The sequence below is a fragment of the Sinocyclocheilus rhinocerous genome, unplaced genomic scaffold (assembly GCF_001515625.1).
Source record: "Sinocyclocheilus rhinocerous isolate Xijiao unplaced genomic scaffold, SAMN03320098_v1.1 scaffold1156, whole genome shotgun sequence".
Taxonomy (NCBI): Eukaryota; Metazoa; Chordata; class Actinopteri; order Cypriniformes; family Cyprinidae; genus Sinocyclocheilus; species Sinocyclocheilus rhinocerous.
In genome coordinates, this window is record NW_015630041.1 from 961,690 (window position 1) to 982,297 (window position 20,608).

Consider the following 20,608-nt stretch of genomic DNA (forward strand, 5'->3'; position numbering starts at 1 on the left):
GACGAGCACTTTCTCGGCTACCTGGTCCGGGGTCGGGGACCCCGCGAGAAGCCACAGGTGAGTCAATCGGGCCAGTCACGACCCGGTCAGTATATTCCTGCCGGGCTGCCAGTCGCTCGGTGAACTGCTGCTGGCGGGCCGAGAGCTCCGTGAGGCGGCGGATGACCTCTTCCATATGTCCGGGGGAAGAGAGCGGTTTCTCCTAGAAGAAGCACAGAGATCGTTATAGCCACCTGGCAGTACCGGTCTGTGTCTCAATTCACCTGTGATGCCTGCATTCTCCACCATATGTCGCGGGGTGATTGAGAACACAGACTCGGTACTGATCGAAAGAGCCCCGGAGGGTGATTTATTGCCACCACACTGATCACACGTGCTCTGATGAATGGTGCTCGGTGCCCGTCTCAGCGTGACGCACAGGTGTTGTGCGTCGGTGATCAGTGTGGCAGCGGCGTTTCCAGGGTGACGCTAATCTGGACTCGGGATACTCGCCACAATATATATGAAAACAAGTGAAAATGTATGTCATTACAAATTGATTTATGAAACTGCCATGTTAAAACATTGGATGCAAAGGTTAGGAGGCCTCTTGGGTGCACAAGAATGGACCAACATAAAGACTGCAGAAATCGCCACAGAGATGACAGAGGAATTATCATGACAGAGGCATCCGTGTATAGAGAAATATTATGGGATTAGAGATTAATCTGAGGGAAACCCTGTCCATGTCACACTAACCCAGTTTTGAAATGCACACTTTCAGCATATGGAAACTGGTAGAACTAATGTGATCTAAAGTGATATTCAATATGTTCAGCTGTGATGTGTTTTGATAGTGTGCATGTTTGCTCAACTCTGGATGAAATATCACTCTCTGGGGCTTGAATGGAACCACATGAGACCAACAGACTCTTACTATTAAATGGCAAAATAAGCATTCTGAATTGGCCAAGTGGTACTTCCAGAAGAAATCTTTTGAATGATGGCACAATATCTAAGACAACCCAATTTTATCAAATGATTAAGTCTCGTCACGCAATATATTTGCTTGCGCACTGAATTATCATTGTGACATGGAGAGTTATGTTTGTCTCCAACTTGGACTTGGTAGTTTATGGACATAAGAAATCACCCACAGTTTATCCTTCTTTCTGGGTTCTTGGGAGACAACAATATGTCGTTACATGACGTATTTCAATCCCATTGTTTGAAACCTGCAAACCTCTAAATTAAATTCCTGGGATCCTTCAACTAGTAAAATATGAGATATGTTGGATTGACACACACACAAATCTGCACAAAACCATTTTCTCCAGACACATGCACCAAAGAAGTCAGAAATTATCCCCTTTTTGCAATAACTAATTTCCAAAGTGTGCATCCAGAATGGCAAAAATCTTTCCTCAATTTATAATTTGTAGATTAAAAGAATAAGCGCAATGGACATTTAAAAATGTATTATTTTGGACTCCAAATAACCCATAAACTTTTCTTTTTTTTTGTCAACTGCTGTTCTGGGAAGATACCACTGAATAACTTTTATCAATTCTGTACTTTCTGTCCTCAAATTTGATTGGTCCAGAGGCGCGCAAGAGCGCTTGTAACAGCACTGGGACCAGCGCCGATGAGAGAGTAGGCCTATCACTCTGCTTGTTTGGGTTCACGGCGTGTCGTGAGTGGCGCTGAGTGGAAATGGAGTGGGGAGCGGATCTGCTGTTGCGCTAATAGAGTTTTCTCTTGTAGAAGCAAGCAGAGTTGTGTGATTTTACCAGCAACTAGGAACGGTTTTCTCAAAGGCAGGGCGTTCCTATTTTTTCTCGCTCCCTGGTCGCTCGATCGGGGTTTCTTTTACAGGCAGTGTGAAATAGAAAACCCGGAGTGGATCAGTAGCCAAGCGGTTACAGAACACTTGGAGCGGGGGCGGGGAATCCCTGTGGCTCCGCTCCACTCATATGGTGCTCCAGAACACCTTTTAGTCTTTGAGTTTTTTGGTTACAAACTAAATGTTTTGTCGTTTTTACGAACTGTTTCGTTGGCGAAATGAACAATTTCATAAGAACAATTTCACAGACCAAGTCATGTTTACAATCAATATATTGGACAAGTGGACAATATAACCATAAACTGTTATGTTGAGAAAAAGGTCTTATATGCGATACACAAGGACTAAAATCCACAGTGAAATGAAACGCTGCATGTGGTTGGGTGCTGAAACTCCGAAAATTCATAAAATCGAGTAGAAATGACAGTTATTATTTGTAAATATTGTTTAATTGATGTAAACAAACATGTATTTGTAACATAACTTACACTGTATTTGACAGTGAGTGGCTGTATTCTCGAGTCTCTAAAGCATCTCTCGCATCTTGCGTGAGCATGTTTCTCTCCACATCTCTGTGTTCCTCCTCCCAGTAACTCTGGCTCGGAATTTGGACGCGAAGACGTCACTGCAGGGGAGGACAGGAGGTTTCACTGCATTGGTAGGCTACCGGCATGACATTATAGGATGGGAACCATATAATTCAGCCCCCTCAGCAGGTTAAGTTTTATATCCGAACTTGACTGACATGGTTCGGACTGAACCGTATAAAGGGCATCAGTCCAGTAGTTCTCAGGCCACTGAACTAAAACCCGGAGCCGGGTGGATGTTATAGGCACTGTGGATTTTAGTCCTTGCGTATCGTATATTTGTCTTGAAGACCTTTTTTCTCAACATTTTTGTCGTAGAGGACATATAGCCTAGACTTTGTGTTGTTACAGTTGGATTGCACATTACGGCAGGTGAGTCTTGTTTATATGGAAGCATTTTTATACGTTTTGGCACCCTAGACTTGACTTTTTTTTTTTTCATTGAAAATAATTGCTTTCTTTGCGTTTGACTGAAAGACTTTCACAGTTGTCACAGATGTCTTCATTTTGTTAGACTGCTGCAGTTGAACGCTTTTAAAGAACTATGCACTCACTAAAAGTGTTTGGCATGTCAATCTAATATGATTAATGAATTTTAGCTTGAACATTTTTGAATGCAAAATTGCACATAAATGTCAGTTTGAAGCATAGTGTATTAGTTAATTGATATGAACTTATTTAAAATGTCCATTTATTTTTGGATTTGACTTAAGTGCTGTTTATGTATTTTTACTCAGAGATGTGAATTATAAATGAAAGTTCTGACTGTTTTGATTTTATCTGAACTTTTACATGGCTGGCTTAAATAGTCACATGTCCACAGCTGTTTAATTAGCCTATACACTTTGCTCCTTTTAAAGATGATGTCAAATCTCCTTAAAATGTTATAATTGAGATACATAAAATAGTTAAAGGGTCTATTATTAATCTCTTACTAAGATTGGTCTGTCATGTAATTCCAAGGAATGTGGAAACATAGGAAAACCCAAAACCCCCATTTGTTGAAGTATTGTTGCATTGAATAATATATTTGTATTATTATCCCCTTTTTCACACATTTGCCTGATAATAAACTGTAATTTTATTTTATTTATTTATTATGATCATGATTTATTTATTTATTTTGCAATTTTTAATTCGGTCTTATTGCCCAACTGAGCATTTTTTTCACTCTATATAAAACATTTTTGTAAAGGCATGCGGTACGTTTCATTGGACTATCTAAGGAATATTTGAGAATAAATGGGTTTATAAGCTTTTATGTTTTTAAATAATTGTATGTGTATTTTAAAGGAGTTATGATACTCAGGAGAAATTTCTACTTGCTGCCTTTGCTGTTACTGTGCATCAGAGCACTACCTCAAGGTAAATCCATGATCCACCTGTTACTAAATTGTTTAGAAATAATTAGGATTTAACTGAATTCTTCTGTTGCCATTGATGTTTACATGCACATATCTAATTCTGAATTTGAGATGTCCGTATTACAGAATTTGCCCATTATTCTCTGTGCCTCCAAATACATCTGTGTTTGATTCATTAACAGAGTCTCTATGTGGCATTCAATGCGAAACAGCTTTCGAATAGTTTTGTTCTGAGATTATGTAATATTTTCCTGAAAATATTTTAATGGGCTTACCTAATCATCACATAACATCTATCTTGTATTCTCACATAATCATCTGTACTATGCTGAAATGCTTATGTTGACTCATTCAAAGATGGCCATGTGGAAGATGAATCCATCTTCGACCTTTTCAAAATCAGCAGCATCAGCAGAAAGACGATTGGTGCCAAGCTCTTCAAGGGCCACGACTGGGACTCTGCATACCGCTTCATCCGCTTTGATCACATCCCTGCTGTGAGCACCCCGGCCCTCCATCAGATCCTAAAGCAGGTCCAGAACAATGAGGGCTTTGTGTTTGTGGCCACCATACGACAAGACAAGGGCTCCAGGGGAACCCTGATTGGTCTGGAGGGTCCCAGTGGGAGCCGTCAGTTTGAGATTGTGTCCAATGGGCGCGCAAACACACTGGATCTGGTCTACATGGTTGAGGGATCTCAGAATGTGCTGTCCTTTGAGGATGTGGACTTGTCTGATTCACAGTGGAAGAACATTACGCTGTACGTTCATGGAGAGAACGCTAACCTTTACATAGGATGTAGCCTCATTGACAGTGTGATCCTGGATGAGCCTTTCTATGAGCATCTTCAGCCGGAGGGCAGTCAGATGTTTGTGGCCAAGGGATCTATCCGGGAAAACCACTTCAGGGTAAGACCAGTTCTTCTCCATGAACATCATCTGTACTTCATTCCATGCTTGTTATGGAATTCCTGCATAATGATTTTCTGTGCTGTGAAATAGGGAAGAAAAAATATTTTTCAAGTGTCTGAAAGATCAATTCTATACCGTTTTACCAATTGAATGGGGAAATTATATCTCTTTCTATAATCAAATATAATATATATTATATGTATTATTTTATATAAAAAATATAATTTTATTTTATTTCTTAGGAACCATGTCCTTGATTAATATGTACTATTGCTTAGATATGCTACATGTGGTAATTTAAATCTGATTGAAGAAAATGATCATCAATTTCCTAAATTTGACATTGTAATTGACTCGTTATAATCTTTGTCATTTTACAGGGCTTACTACAGAATGTGCAGTTCCTTTTTGACACACCTATAGAGAACATCCTGAGAAACAAAGGTTGTGAGATCGCCAAACCTGGTAAGAATTCATTCAGAACTGGAATAATTTTTTGTGTTAGATTGGTGCTTCAGGGGTCAGATTAGGCTCTTATAATGCATGGACTTCTGAATGTTCTAGGTTTCAGGAGCTCTATTGGATTCATTCTGTGCAGTTCATGATCAAATTTGTTTTAAGAGGGTTGGTATGTTTTCAGTTGGATTCAGTTTTCATTTTAAGCTTTTCTGGCTTTCACCTAAGTGGGTCACGAAATCTGCAGATCAGAGCTGTGGAAATTTCTGACCGTATTACATCATGTTTACGGGAATCGCTTGTGTTAGTGTGGTGGTATAAGGGTCGACCAGTTTGCACATGCCATAAAGAGGATAAAGATTGTCACATTAATATACATTGGCAGGGTGTTCATACTTCAAGAGAAGGTGGAAAAATGGAATAAGTACATACTCATAATTTTATACACACACTTGGTAAGATCATAGACTGGCTGGTTTGACTGACTGTTCCCTAAAGCATTGGTTTCCAGGGCTCAAAAGTAAGGATGGCCCACTGGTCCAAAGAGAGTTTCGGGCCAGTTTATGAAATAGTCACTTGCCCTTTGTGAGTGAGTGCTGCATTGCCATTGACAATCTTACTTTTTTTGTTCCTGTACATCTGTTTTTATACCTTGCAAACTGCTTCGGAAACATTTGGTCCCCTAAAAGTAAAATTTAATGAACAATATAAATACATTTTTTTTCTACCAAATACAAAAATAACATTTATTTTAAATGTATATTATAATGAAAACTATTTATTAAATGTAAAATTTGATATTTGATAAAAAAACCCTTGCTGGATTGCAGTTTAATGCAGAGAAGAGTATTGAGTCTGGGTCACGAAATCTGCAGATCAGAGCTGTGGAAATTTCTGACCGTATTACATCATGTTTACGGGAATCGCTTGTGTTAGTGTGGTGGTATAAGGGTCGACCAGTTTGCACATGCCATAAAGAGGATAAAGATTGTCACATTAATATACATTGGCAGGGTGTTCATACTTCAAGAGAAGGTGGAAAAATGGAATAAGTACATACTCATAATTTTATACACACACTTGGTAAGATCATAGACTGGCTGGTTTGACTGACTGTTCCCTAAAGCATTGGTTTCCAGGGCTCAAAAGTAAGGATGGCCCACTGGTCCAAAGAGAGTTTCGGGCCAGTTTATGAAATAGTCACTTGCCCTTTGTGAGTGAGTGCTGCATTGCCATTGACAATCTTACTTTTTTTGTTCCTGTACATCTGTTTTTATACCTTGCAAACTGCTTCGGAAACATTTGGTCCCCTAAAAGTAAAATTTAATGAACAATATAAATACATTTTTTTTCTACCAAATACAAAAATAACATTTATTTTAAATGTATATTATAATGAAAACTATTTATTAAATGTAAAATTTGATATTTGATAAAAAAAACCTTGCTGGATTGCAGTTTAATGCAGAGAAGAGTATTGAGTCTATTTGACCAGTAAATATAAGTAAGAAGTAGTAAGAAGGAATAAGTAGCTTTAGACCATGACAAAACTAAGTTTTGTGTGAGATGTGCAGGTGTGACCATTTCTTTAGCACTGCTGCCTCAGTTCCTTTAATTGTAATTGAATAAGTATGCATAGGATATGTGCAGTCAAAAAGGCTTCCATTTCCATTGCCAGCACGGATACATGCCAACTGCTGAACGTTAGGATGCCAGTGCAGAGGTCTCTATAAACTCTCTAGTGCCCCAGTTTAGGAGTGCCACGTATTGCTAAATAAAAGCTAAACTGAACTGCACAAAAGCCTGCCTAGAAAGTCGCTGAAACAGACACGCGCACACACACTCATCTTCCCAGCATTGACTGAAACCCCCAAGAGATTTGAACGAGTTCAACAGTCTCTAAAAAGCTGCTAACCCTGCATGAGTCTCAAAGGAACCTCTGGAGGTAACAACATGGCTCTTGATTTAGTGTCTCCTGTCCTCCATTAATCTGGAGGAAATTTACGCAAATGACCCCAAAATGGCTGCGGGTATCTAATGGGAGTTTTGGCATAATGGACAGCATTCCTCTGCTGTTGCGTATCCCCAACCCCACGACCTTCCTCCTTTTCCAAGACTTGCTTTGAAAAATCACTATCTTTCTTTAAATGCTACTTCTGGGTAGCTTCTGTGCATTCATTATACTTAAGTCAGAAATGTAGTGAGAGAATGATATATTCAAATGTGTGGGGTGTGGAATATCCTACAAATCTGTTAAGTGTTCTGTAATCCATGCACCACTATAAAATCTCAAACATGGCTGCTGTATTTTGACTATTCATTGTAAATGCTCATGGGAACACCTTAATATTGTATTAATTCACATATACTATTTCCAATTAAAGTTTATTTACTTCCTCTTTATCTTTAGGGCCATTTCTTAAATTTGGTCATGTTATGAAGTTACACTTAAGTAATTATTACTATTTAATCAATTACATTTTTTGACACCGATCCTCTGCATTCTCTTCTCTCTTAGAAGAAGTTAACGTGGTTAATGAGAGTACGGAGACTGTGTCTGTCGGTACGGCCATCTCCACCAACTTCATTGGGCAGAAGGAGAAAATGGCATCGGACGTGTGCGAACGTTCCTGTGAGGAAATCACCAACATGGTCCAGGAGCTCAAAGGTCTCCGTATTGTTGTGGGCAATCTCATCGATGGCTTGCAGAAAGTGGTAAATGTGTTTTACTTAATGTGTTTTGTTTGAAAGAGTACCTGAGAAACAGCACAAAATAAGAACTCTTTTCTCATGCAGTTGCAGTGAATAGGGACTGAGGCTTTCAAGCAGTAAGAAAGTCAGTCTCATAAAAGTAGTCCATATGACTTGTATGCTATACTCCAAGACTTCTGAAGTCATACAATAGCTTTGTGTGAGAAAAACACATTGAAAGCCTCAATTCTCATTCATTGTAATTGCATGGAAAAGAGTGACCCTTAAATGTCTCCTTGTGTTCCACGAAAAACAGAAAATGAAGCGATTTGAGTGTACATTAGCATCTAAAAGCGCTATTTAGACGCTTCAGTCATTCATTCAAAGTGATATGGAAAAACATGCGGGTGAATAAAGATGTTTGTTTTGTTGATCTGAAATGTACACGTTATTTCATAAAGCCCCATTGTTCAGGTTGGTGTCCAACCTGTGATTTGGTGAATTTTATTACAGATTAAATATCTGACTGTGCAAGCAAAAATTATTTTAGTCTAAACAGAACCATTGAAGGAAAACAGGGCTAAAGAGGCAGTGGAAAACGTGAAGATGTGGGCTGGGGTTTTATGGTTTGTTTTAGAGGGAGATAGGAAGTGTGAATAGGAACCGAGTCGTGTCTGGCAGTGTTTAAACAGCCCCTTTATCCTCCACTGGGAGCTTCTCAGCGATGAGGGAGTCTGGGCATAATCTCTGGGAAATCCAGCCACTGGATGCTGCGGGTCCCAGAGGCTCTTCCAGACCATGTGGTGTTCTGTTTCACAGCCTAACACTCATGACTGCTACCTATGCATTTTGATCTCACTCACACATGCACAAATTAATTCATCAGCACACTGAATGTGGTTGTGTTTTGTGTGTGTGTTTTTGTATGTACTTGGTGTGCTTCAGAAGATAAAAACCTTTTCCTCTCTTTTGCATTCCTCTTGTTAGATTTTTTTCCCTTCCCTCAACCTCTTGTTCTGTCTCTTTCCTTTTTCTCAACTCTTTACTCGTGGCCACAAATGCATGATTAGTTTGTACTAATGCATCTCAAGACTGCAAAGTTCTAGTTTGGGTGTTCTTTTTTTCATTTCTTTTTTTTTTAAAAGAAAACAATATAAAAACAACTGGCAAAGATGAACAAAGTAGCAAAAATCTGAAAAGAGAATTTTTGCATTCAAACATTACAGAAGTGAAAAATAAAGATGATTTGATGTTGCAAATGTCAACATTACAAGCACAAATCATAAGCATAAGACAAGTAAATTACATGTAGATCAAAAGTTACCTGAGGACACTTTACTTCTGCATGGTGGTCAACCAGAAATGTCAATTGGGTTATATAGAAATAAATTACATTTTAAAATATATTGAAATAGAAAACAGTTATTATAAATTGTAGTATAATATTTCACAGTGTTACTGTTTTTACTCTTATTTTTGATCAAATAAATGCAGACTTGGTGAGCATAAGAGACTCCTTTCAAAAACTTGCTTTTGAAATCTTACTGAACCCAAACTTTTGAACGGTAGTGTACATGGAAATCCTTAAGAAGCACAAAGTTCTTTATCATTTCTCACAGGTTAACATTAGAGATCAACCAAAGCATGGCAATTTGATAGCAGAAAACGCAAAGCTATTTCCCAGGTCAAGAGGTCACAATGAGAAAATCATCCCAGATTTCCTGGGGCAGAGCTTCCTGTAGGGTCAAGGACATAAATCCCCTGCTATATAGAAGCGTGTTCATTTCATATCAGTTTAACTCACCTCTATTTATCTACATGTGGAAGACACTGACAGAAGTATTGCCTCCTCTTGACCGTTCGTCTATCTGTCTTGCTGTGCGTCTGTCGGTTAGACTGAGGAGAACACCGTGATGAAGGAGGTGCTGGGGAACATGAAGAACATCAAAGACAAGCGCATGTGCTGGCAAGACGGCCGTCTCTTTGAGGATAAGGAGGACTGGGTTGTGGACAGCTGCACTAAGTGTACCTGTCAGGTAGGAAGAACTGTGACGTATGATGAATGGAAGGGAAAGAGCGAATGACAGTCTGCTTTTGTTCTGACTCTTTATGCTGTCTGGCTTCATGTTGCAGGAATCAAAGATTGTATGCCATCAGATCACATGTCCTCCAGTATCCTGTGCCAGCCCAACTTTCCTGGATGGTGAATGCTGTCCAGTGTGTCTGCGTGAGTAACAATTCTGACACATTGCTGATATTCACACTCTCATTTTCACATCATGTCTACAGGTTACGCACATTCAATTTAGAGATGCGCTGTCTGAAATAAAATAATTTTCTTCACTGATATCATTTGTGTGAATTGTATTTAAATGCCTGAATTTTACATCAAAGCCAACTTGGGATGAAAAAAAAATTCAGTTAATTCAATGAAATTAATATTTCATAATATTGCTGTTTTGCTGTATTTTGATTAAATAAATGCAGTTTTGGTGAGCATAAGAGGCTTCTTTCAAAAACATTTTAAAAAATCTTACCAACTAAACTTTTGAACGGAAGCTTATACAGGCCAGCTTTGCAGAGGAACTTTTCTCTAATTTTTATTTTCTTTAATGGTACAGAACTGTTATTGTTTTAAAACTGCCTGTGTTTGCCAACCACACATTTTTGTTATCCCTGAGTAACAAGCATTACTGTATGTTCCCATGCTCTGAAGTGGGTTAAGAAAAATGATGTCATGTATAACTTAAGCTCCAAAACATCAGAGGCAAAGAACAATGTTGCCTTTGCTCTTCAAATATACTAGCAACAAGGAGCACCATGATGGGTGTGTTGGGGTTAGAACGAGGTGAATTGTGCCTGAAGTTACAAGTGCTAAATGTGCTTGTGCATTTATGTGTGTACAGCTAAAGATAGCGAGGATGGCTGGTCTCCTTGGTCTGAATGGACAGAGTGTACCGTCACATGTGGAACGGGCACCCAGCAAAGAGGCAGGTCATGTGATGCTGCAAGTAACCCCTGCAATGGCCCCTCCATCCAAACCCGCAGATGCAACTTGGGAAAATGCGACAGTCGTGGTGAGACAGCCAGTCTTTGTTTGCACACTTTCTTTGAACACCTGTTCTTTGGTCATGTAGAGGCATTTTGGACACAATTTTCCTGTCTGTTTTGTCCATAAAGTCTAAAACCTTGGAAGAAAACCACATAACAGCGGTTTGAGTGGTATTGGATTAAATCCTGTTGCTCGTGGCCTTAAGAAATGTGGTAGGCCACCCTATAACTGCAAGTGCACAGTTTGTTCTCTCACTGATTTGTTTCAGGAGGATCAGCGCATCAGAAGATAATTGTAAAAGTAAAAGTAATGCAATCATCTGTAACGTCTCCACAGACCAGAGTGAAAGGGTTTGTGTTCTAAACCAAGAGAGATCTGAAATGCAGCTGTCACAATATCTAAACAGCTGTTAAAAATAATGGAAATGGATGTAGCGAATCAGCTCATGGGGAAATATGAATAATTAATCATAACTAGTTATAATTAATTATAAATATTTAGATCCGCTGTAGATATTTACTTGACCTCTCAGGGTCAACTGTCTGTCAATTCTAAGAACGTTAATTTCCTGGTTAAGGGAAATTACTTTCTTACTGTACAACTCTACACAGAGCCTGCAGCATAAATCTGCATGATTAGGGACGCCAGTTATGAGTAAACAATGAACAACGTCAAGTGTGATACAAATAAATGACTTTATTAACTACATAAACACTTAAACTAGTCTAACATACACATAAACACTTAAACTGGTCTAACATACACATAAACACACACACACACACACAACACATAAACACACACACACACACACACTACTCGCATTCCATTAGGTCGTAAATGTATCTGGTGTCAGGGTTGCCATGGTAACCAGGGTCCTGGGCCTTGTTCACAGACAACTTGGCACCCAGTATGTTTATTGGGTGAACGTTTGTTAATCTAATGAATAATTGATTTGTTAAATCAAATGAAAAATGGTGTGTCTGATTGGTCCAGACGCTACATGGAAGAAAAAGAATCAGTTCACCAAGACTCTGGTTCTTGGTTTTGTTTCAGCCAAAATCACTAAATCTTTATGGGAAAAAATATTTATTTTGGCTGTTGTTTTTGTTGTTTTGAATTGGTTATGAGGTTTTGAAGGAATAGTTCATCCAAAAATTAAAATTTGGTGATTTACTTATGTCGCTTCATACTTGTATGACTTTTTCATGAAAAATAAATGGAGAATGTACTGCTTGCTCTTAATGCAATTACAATGAGTGAGGTCTGATGCTTTTAAACTTCAAAATGATGCAAAAGCACAATAAAAGTGTCACAGACAATGCTGAATGGTCCAAAAAGCACATTTAGTTTTATCCGAAACCGATGAATGTGAATCTGGAAATGTAATATGTTGGTTGTTGAACATATCATGACAGTTTGGAATTGAAATGAAATTCTGGAAAGGAACCGCATAAAAAAATAAGGCTTTATACATCGATAATCCGCACCTGTCATCAAAATAATGTATAGGTACGTTTTTGGTGTTTAGCAAAAATGTTGGTTGAGGCTCGTTTGTATTATTGGACGTTTTCTGAGACCATACAATATCTTTGTATGAGGACTTCAAAACACATTGATTATAGTGCATCAATCATATGGATCACTTTTATTATTCTTGTTTTATGGTGCTTTTGTGTCCTTTATGAAGGTTGAAAGGTTCAGTCTCTACTTATTGTAATGACATGGAAAAGAGCAACCGGTTCAATTTATCAAATTTTCACCTTACATGTTCTTCAAAAGAAATACATTCATATGAGTTTGGAACAACATAAGAAAATACTGAGTGAATTTTCCTTTTTGGGTCAACCTTTAAAGTGGGTCATATCAACCAAAAATCATCAACTATAATAACTGCAGAAATCCCTGCCAAAAATTTGCATTGGCAGTAGGCTGAACGACACTCAAGCGGTAAGCTGTAATCCTTCTATGGCTAGCACCCACTTACCTAGATTTCATCAAATTAATTATTACTACTGATTCAATGTTACATCACTCAGTTGATGTTCATCAGCCAAACTGTGATTTCAAGCCATTCCATTCCCTTGCAGAATGTGACATGATACTGACCTAATTTTGTGGAATTTGGATAAATCTGTAACAACATGGGTGTTTTCTTTCATCATCTGTTGCAAATATTTATGAAGCGTGTGCTAATAGATAAGCTCCTTTCCATCCGCGAGGGAACGAGCTGGTATTCATCACTTATGCTCAGTGAGGTTTTAATGAGCGGCATATGGTTCTTTGTGGTGTACCAGTGCTAACTCTGGCTTATGGCGGACTCAGATGTTTTTTTTATAACTGACCAATGTTACCAGCTGGTATCTTGGACAGCAATGAACAAACTGGCCTTTGTTACAATTACCGCTCAACAATATCTATAAGTATTCAGACATTAAGATTTTTTAGATTTATATAAAAAGAATCACAGTCTCTCTCCTCCTAATGTTGTCAGTTAGTATATTCAGACCCATGTGGTTGTGGGAAAAGAATATAGCTGACAGTGTAGCGAATCAGTTCATGGGGAAATATGAATAATTAATCATAACTAGTTATAATTAATTATAAATATTTAGATCCGCTGTAGATCTTTACTTGACCTCTCAGGGTCAACTGTCTGTCAATTCTAAGAACGTTAATTTCCTGGTTAAGGGAAATAATTTTCTTACTGTACGTATAAAATCTCAAAGACAACATACACAATGACCTGAAGGATATGTGTGTTCATTCAAAGAAAGGTTTTCCTATTAATTAATTAGAGAAGAGTCAATTTTTACTGTGCACTGTGGATTTGCTATGGAAAATGTAGTGCGAGGGGAAATTCTCAACATGGCATTAGGTCGTAAATGTATCTGGTCTAGCAAAGGTGTCGTGGTTGCCATGGTAACCAGTGTCCTGGGCCTCGTTCACAGACATCTTGGCACCCAGTATGTTTATTGGGTGAGGGGTCTGTGAATGTTTGTTAATCTAATGAATAATTGATTTGTTAAATCAAATGAAAAATGGTGTGTCTGATTGGTCCAGACGCTACAACAGTGTGTCAGGAGGCACACTTAATGCTCATTGTGTCACCACTGGCCTGAATACACCATCAAGTCTTTCCCATGCTGAATCCCAAAAGAGGATGAGCTGATTGGTCCAGAATTGTGGGCTAGGTGGTCATCGCTTCATCAAGTTTATTGGCAGTCCCCCCCCCCGTGTCATTCCTGGACTTCCATACCTCTGGACTTAATAATGTAAATGAAAGATGTCATTGTTTGTGTGGGTTTGTTTGCTGCTTTAACGCTGCCTTCAATTCATGTCAGAATGATCGCATTTATGAGATGAGTGCACATAAACACCTCCACAATTTTGTTTTAGCCCCAACTTTCCATTGGCAGTTTGGGTTCAGTCATATTTAAGTTTACTTGCCGGAAAACACAAAAAAGAAACTAATTTTAATAATATATTCAAGCAAAGCTTTATGCATATCCATTATTTGTTCTTTGCTTTCCATTTTGTTGAATTAGGGGTAAACAAATGCCTTAACTTTGCCGTTAAAGTGTAAAAGAGAAGAGAGCATTATATACACTACCTTTAAAAAGTACATCATACTGTAGTTACAACTTCCAAAGTCAAGAGCAGGATCTTCCACAAGCAGCATATGCCATTGTTTTTGATGACCATGCCAGGTCTCTGCCTTTCATTATAGTCCGTCAAGATGGTGGTTGGAGTTTGTGGTCCCCCTGGTCGTCATGCTCTGTGACATGTGGAGAGGGACAGATCACGCGAATTCGCCACTGTAACTCCCCTGTCCCTCAGCTGGGAGGAAAGGACTGCGAGGGCAGCGGGAGAGAGACGAAAAAATGTGAAGCCAAACCCTGTCCGAGTGAGTGCTGGGAGCCCCGGCTTCTTATTTATGTATTAAACTTAGTCTTGAGAAATGAAGCTAAGACTATATTAGATCGATTTGTATAGTGTGATCTTGGAATACAACAGTTTACATGGATAATTTGTCTCCGTAAACTCAAATTTTAACTGTACTCTCTTCTTCTTATAGTTGATGGAGCCTGGGGCCCATGGTCTCCTTGGGCGATCTGCTCCGCTACCTGTGGGGGAGGAACAAGGACACGAACACGCGTGTGTAACAGCCCTCGTCCACAGTATGGCGGCAAAAAATGCCCAGGAGAGTCCAAGGACAATGATTCCTGCAACAAACAGGACTGCCCTGTTGGTATGTTACCTTCCAATATTTTAATTTATTTCTCACTCCACACATATTCTCTCTCATTGACTGTGTTCGGCTATATATCTATGGGACCATATTGTGGATGCCCCTGCCCTCTTGTCCCCATTGCTGAGCCATTACAATAAAGCAGAAAGCTGAATTAGCATCAGTAGGTTTTTTTTAAAGAAATGAATACTTTTATTCAGCAAGGAAGTATTAAATGAAGCAAAAGTAATTATAAAGATGTCTATAATGTTACAAAAGGTTTCTATTTCAAAATAAATTTAGATCTTTCTATTCATCAAAAAAAAAAATCTGAAAAAAAACGGTATCACAAAAATATTAAGCAGCACTACAAAACTGATAGTAATAATAAATGTTTCTTGAGCAACACATCACATATTAGAATGATTTCTGAAAGATCGTGTAACACTGAATACTGGAGTAATGGCTGTTGAAATTCAGCTTTGCCATCTCAGAAATAAATTACATTTTAAAACATTTAAATAGAAAATATTTATTTTAAATTGTTATAATATTTCACAATATTACTGTTTTTACTGCATTTTTTATCAAATAAATGCAGCCTTAGTTAGCATAAGAGACTTCTTTGAAAAACCTTTGAACGGTTGCATACATGTGAAATTCATCTTATCAGTGGGTTCTATTTAAAGACCTCTATAGACTGACACGTCATGCATAATGTCTCTAGTTTCATCTTGAGATTTATGAAATGCATATCAATTTCATGAGTAAACTTAAAGCCTCTCCCTTTTTATTCCCTGCTTCTTTAGATGGTTGTCTATCTAACCCGTGCTTCGGGGGTGTTGACTGCACCAGCTCCCCTGACGGCTCGTGGGAGTGCGGGCCCTGCCCTGTCGGTTTCCGTGGCAATGGAACATTCTGTGAGGATGTGAATGAGGTACAAAGGGAAAAGAGCTGGAGCTGGGAAAAGTATAATGTAGTTAGGGCTGTGTAGCAAGCAGTTGTTATACTGCATTACTCACAATTCAACACAGAAAGCATAGCCAAACAAAAATGTTTCTCCAGCCCTTACTCTATAGATTCACTGATATGAACCCAACAAATCCCAATAAATGTGAACATTATTGAAAAATGCTTTTTAAAACATGTTTCCTAACATTCCTGTTTGCTTCTCCTGTCCTATAGTGTGACATGGTGCCTGATCTTTGTTTTAAAAACGGTGAATCCCAGCGCTGTGTCAACACAGACCCAGGATTCCACTGCTTGCCTTGCCCTCCTCGATACAAAGGCAATCAGCCCTTTGGAATGGGAGTGGAGGCTGCCAAGCTAAATAAACAGGTTAGTTATGCAGTCTATGGACAGATTGGATCAATTATTGCACAAGTATATAAATGTGTCATTACCCTGGATGAAAACTGGAAAGCGCATGATATATTCTGTTTGTTTTCTGAGTATTTTATGTTAAATAATCCATACTTTACTATTATTTTGGAATCGACTGTTTTATGTACAACTGCCACTTCATGCCTTCTAAACAAAATGAACTGGTTGCTTGCTTAGCTTGTCAGTCAGGTGGTCTCTTCTGGTCTAATTGTACAATTCTTTCCCAGAAATGACTGTGGACCAGGCATTATGTTGTTTGTATGTATGCTAAAGATTAGATGTCAAACTTTTGCACAAGAGTGATAGTCTGAGTAGAAAGTGTGTTCTCAGACATTTTAGACAAAGCATGTCTTCTAAATGAAAAAAATCTTTCGGGCCCATAATGGTGACCAAGCATATGGATTTGCACTAATTCTTCCATTCCTCACGGATGAATACATTTTGCAGATTTCGTGGAAAGCTGACTCGTTTGCTTTTTTTGTCCAAAAGTTTCATAACGTCCACAACTAATAGGCTGGTCACCAACCTCCAGCTTGCATTGCTTTGATCCAGCGCCCAAGAGTAGTAAATTGACAAAGTGCTGAAAGGAATTGTCTCAGATTTTATAGCTGCAATCCAATCGCTTTTTAAATAAGCTGCCCGGTTGTGCACAGCTGAAACCAACAAAATAGTAGGAAATTATCAATAGAAAGTCTTTTAAGAGCCTCACAACATAATTCCCAGTTGTCTCCCCAGGGTATGAACCAGTTCTTTCACCATAATTGGACTGCTATTGAGCGTTGCTGAAGTCGGTTTATTTTTCAGGAGTGTGAGCAAGAAAACCCCTGCAAAGACAAGACTCACAACTGCCACAGGTCCGCTGAGTGTATCTTCCTTGGCCACTTCAGTGACCCCATGTTTAAATGCGAGTGTATGATCGGCTATGCTGGGGACGGCCTCATCTGCGGCGAGGACTCTGACCTTGATGGCTGGCCCAATCAGAACCTGGTGTGTGGAGCCAACCAGTCCTATCACTGTAAAAAGGTAATAGAGTTATTGTCTTTTCTGGCTACAAGACATACCCCCGGTTTCACAGACAAGGCTTAAGCTAGTCCCAGACTAAAATGCATGTTTGAGCTGTCTCAACTGAAAATATCTTGCTCTGACATATCTTAAAATATGTCAGTGTCATTGTTCTGTGTCAAGATGCACACCTGTAATGTTTTCTTCTAAGGCATTTTTGTAAAAGTTGCTTAAATATCTTAATTTAACTAAGGCCTAGTCCTGGCTTAAGCTAAGCCCCATTTGTGAAACCGGGCCATACGTTTTTTATAACTGTGACTTAATTGACTAAAAATTTAACCAATTAATCGCAAAGGTTTCTGAAAATAATTGCAATAATTGAAAGAAGTCTCTTATGCTCACCAATGCTGCATTTATTTGATACAAAATACAGTAAAAACAGTAATATGCTGGAAATATTATTACACTTTAGAATAACTTTTTTTCTATTTTAATATACTTTAAAATATAAATTTTCCTGTGATGGCAAAGCTGAATTTTCAGCATCATTACTCCAGACTTCAGTGTCACATGATCCTTCAAAAATCATTCTAATATGCTGATTTGGTGCTCAACAAACATTTCTTATTATTATCAGTGTTGAAAAGGTTGTGTTACTTAATGTTTTTTGTTTAGACCATATTGCATTTATTTTCAGGATTCTTTAATGAATAGAAAGTTCAGCATTTATTTGAAATAGAAATCATTATAAATGTCTTTACTGTCACTTTTGATCAATTTAATGCTCCCTTGCTGAACAAAAGTATTAATTTATTTTAAAAAATCATACTTATTGCAAACTTTTAACTTCAGTGTATAATTGCACATTGAATCCCCAAGTTAATTAATATAGTAGAAGAATATTTTAAATAGTCTACTGGCTTAATTCATAGACAAAAGAAAAAAAGATGCTACATCAGTTGCATTCATTTTAACACATTTAATTTTAATTATACGTGTTAATTTTCTCAACTAAGGAAAAAAAATTTTTTCCTATTCCTGTGCAGGACAATTGTCCCAACCTTCCAAACTCAGGCCAAGAGGACTTTGATAAAGATGGTCAAGGAGACGCCTGTGACAAAGACGACGATAATGATGGAATAATGGATGAGGGGGTAGGCAGACATCTTGATTAGATTGTTAAAAATCAGCCATGTTTTGTTTTTATTTAAACTAAACTTGTTTTTTTCTCCTGTGCCCCAGGACAACTGTCCTCTACTGTACAATCCCAGGCAGTTTGACTACGATAAAGATCTTGTCGGTGATCGTTGTGATAACTGTCCATATGAGCACAACCCCGCTCAGATCGACACAGACGGTAATGGCGAGGGAGATGCCTGCTCTGTGGACATTGATGGAGATGGTGAGAAACTACCACATGCATTCCCACAATTACTAAGTCAACTTGTTTATACACTCAACAAGCTTGGGATTCTGTCATGGTTAGATCCAGGCTGGGTTTAAACCCAAGTGCTTTTTTTAATGTAAACTAAAAGCAATGCAAATGCCTCACCACAGTCAGTTGCAGATTTTTTGTATTTCCAGATGGTTAACAGGTCCATTCAGCTCAGTGTAATGCTATTGCTTGCTTGTGTTGCAGAGGTTCTGAATGAGCATGATAACTGCCCTTACATGTACAATACTGACCAGAAGGACACAGACATGGATGGAGTGGGTGACCAGTGTGATAACTGTCCTCTGCTGCACAACCCTGACCAGGTACAACAGGCTCTAGCTCAACTCTTTCCAGTAAACACACACTGAAAAACACAAATGTACACTAGGAGGAATGTTTTGCAGCAGTTTAACAAAGTAATTTGTATGCTTCAACAGACTGACTCAGATAATGACCGAGTTGGTGACGAGTGCGACAACAATCAGGACATTGATGAGGACGGCCACCAGAACAGCCTGGATAACTGTCCCTACATTGCGAATGCCAACCAGGCCGACCATGACAAAGATGGGAAAGGAGATGCTTGCGATTTTGATGACGATAATGACGGGATCCCTGATGACAAGGACAACTGCAGGCTGGTGCCCAACAAAGATCAACTAGACTCTGATGGTGAGTGAATCTATTGCTTAAAATAACTAGTGTTTGTCTGCATTTCTACTGACTGTGAAAAGAAAAGTTAACACATGGATGCACACACAATAACAGTTATAGAAATACTGAGATTTAATTTCTGTGTAGAAATGCAACAGTGGCAGTAATTTGTCATTTTTTGCTCAAAGACGGCCAGCTTTACAAAACTTTAAAGGAGCCAGTCATCTTTAATATGTTCATTTTTATCCAAGTTTTTTTTGGCCACATTTTTCCTCTTTGCATCCTTTGAGATTTAGACATATTTACAACTGGAAAACTTCCTTTAGTGTAGCCAGGGTCAAGGAAAAGGATGTCACGCTCTCACAGCTTGCATGTGGTTTCTGAAGGGTGCGTGTGGTTTACCCCAATGTGCTGCATTTTGTTAAGACTAACTTATTTTTTGTGTTGGTGGGAAAATGGAAACGGGTTACAGTTGGAGGTCGAAGTTGTCAGGTGCTGGCATATTTCTCACACCTCATTATATTTGTTTATTTGATAGTGTCAAGATGGTTCCAAAGCGAGAAAGTCAACTACTGTAAAAACAGACACATTAGCAAAGAGCTGGCAGCCTACTTGACTTTTCCCTCTTATTTGAGTGCTAAAGTCTGGATTTAATAGATTTCACATTTGAAGCCAGTCATATGTTAATGTATATGACATGAAAAGACAGCTGAGATTGCTTTGTGCTTAAAGAAGAGAGCTGGGATACCTGATGAAACGTTCTACTTCTTTTTGATACAATATTTGTCTTTTTGGTGTAGTGCTGACAATTTTATTACCCACAATACCCAAAAATATAGTACAATATAATACATTTTAGCTCATTTATATTAATGTTTAAATTAATTAAAAATAAATATTAAAATAATAAATGTAATAATAAATATTATAAAAAATTGTTATTGAAATAAAAACAGTAATAATTATTAACAAAGAAATAAATAATAAATTATATTACATATAATAGTTTATACTATAGTA

At 38.2% G+C, this 20,608-nt stretch overlaps 1 protein-coding gene across 2 annotated transcripts in view; it reads left to right on the forward strand.

The window, feature by feature from the left end:
• The first annotated feature begins 2,452 nt into the window (after positions 1–2,452).
• Positions 2,453–20,608, forward strand: part of LOC107739867 (thrombospondin-2-like) — a 25,258-nt gene continuing 7,102 nt past the window's right edge. Inside the window, exons 1-17 of one of the 2 annotated variants that reach the window (XM_016552087.1) lie at positions 2,453–2,781; positions 3,703–3,774; positions 4,131–4,681; positions 5,065–5,149; positions 7,659–7,855; positions 9,727–9,867; positions 9,965–10,058; positions 10,738–10,908; positions 14,614–14,790; positions 14,962–15,135; positions 15,924–16,051; positions 16,300–16,452; positions 17,302–17,520; positions 18,546–18,653; positions 18,742–18,901; positions 19,139–19,257; positions 19,372–19,606. In XM_016552087.1, coding sequence (XP_016407573.1) covers positions 3,708–3,774; positions 4,131–4,681; positions 5,065–5,149; positions 7,659–7,855; positions 9,727–9,867; positions 9,965–10,058; positions 10,738–10,908; positions 14,614–14,790; positions 14,962–15,135; positions 15,924–16,051; positions 16,300–16,452; positions 17,302–17,520; positions 18,546–18,653; positions 18,742–18,901; positions 19,139–19,257; positions 19,372–19,606 — 2,779 coding nt within the window. In that variant the 5' untranslated portion in view covers positions 2,453–2,781; positions 3,703–3,707. The remainder of the gene's footprint in view (positions 2,782–3,702; positions 3,775–4,130; positions 4,682–5,064; positions 5,150–7,658; positions 7,856–9,726; positions 9,868–9,964; positions 10,059–10,737; positions 10,909–14,613; positions 14,791–14,961; positions 15,136–15,923; positions 16,052–16,299; positions 16,453–17,301; positions 17,521–18,545; positions 18,654–18,741; positions 18,902–19,138; positions 19,258–19,371; positions 19,607–20,608) is intronic. The other variant, XM_016552088.1, reaches the window with a different exon arrangement.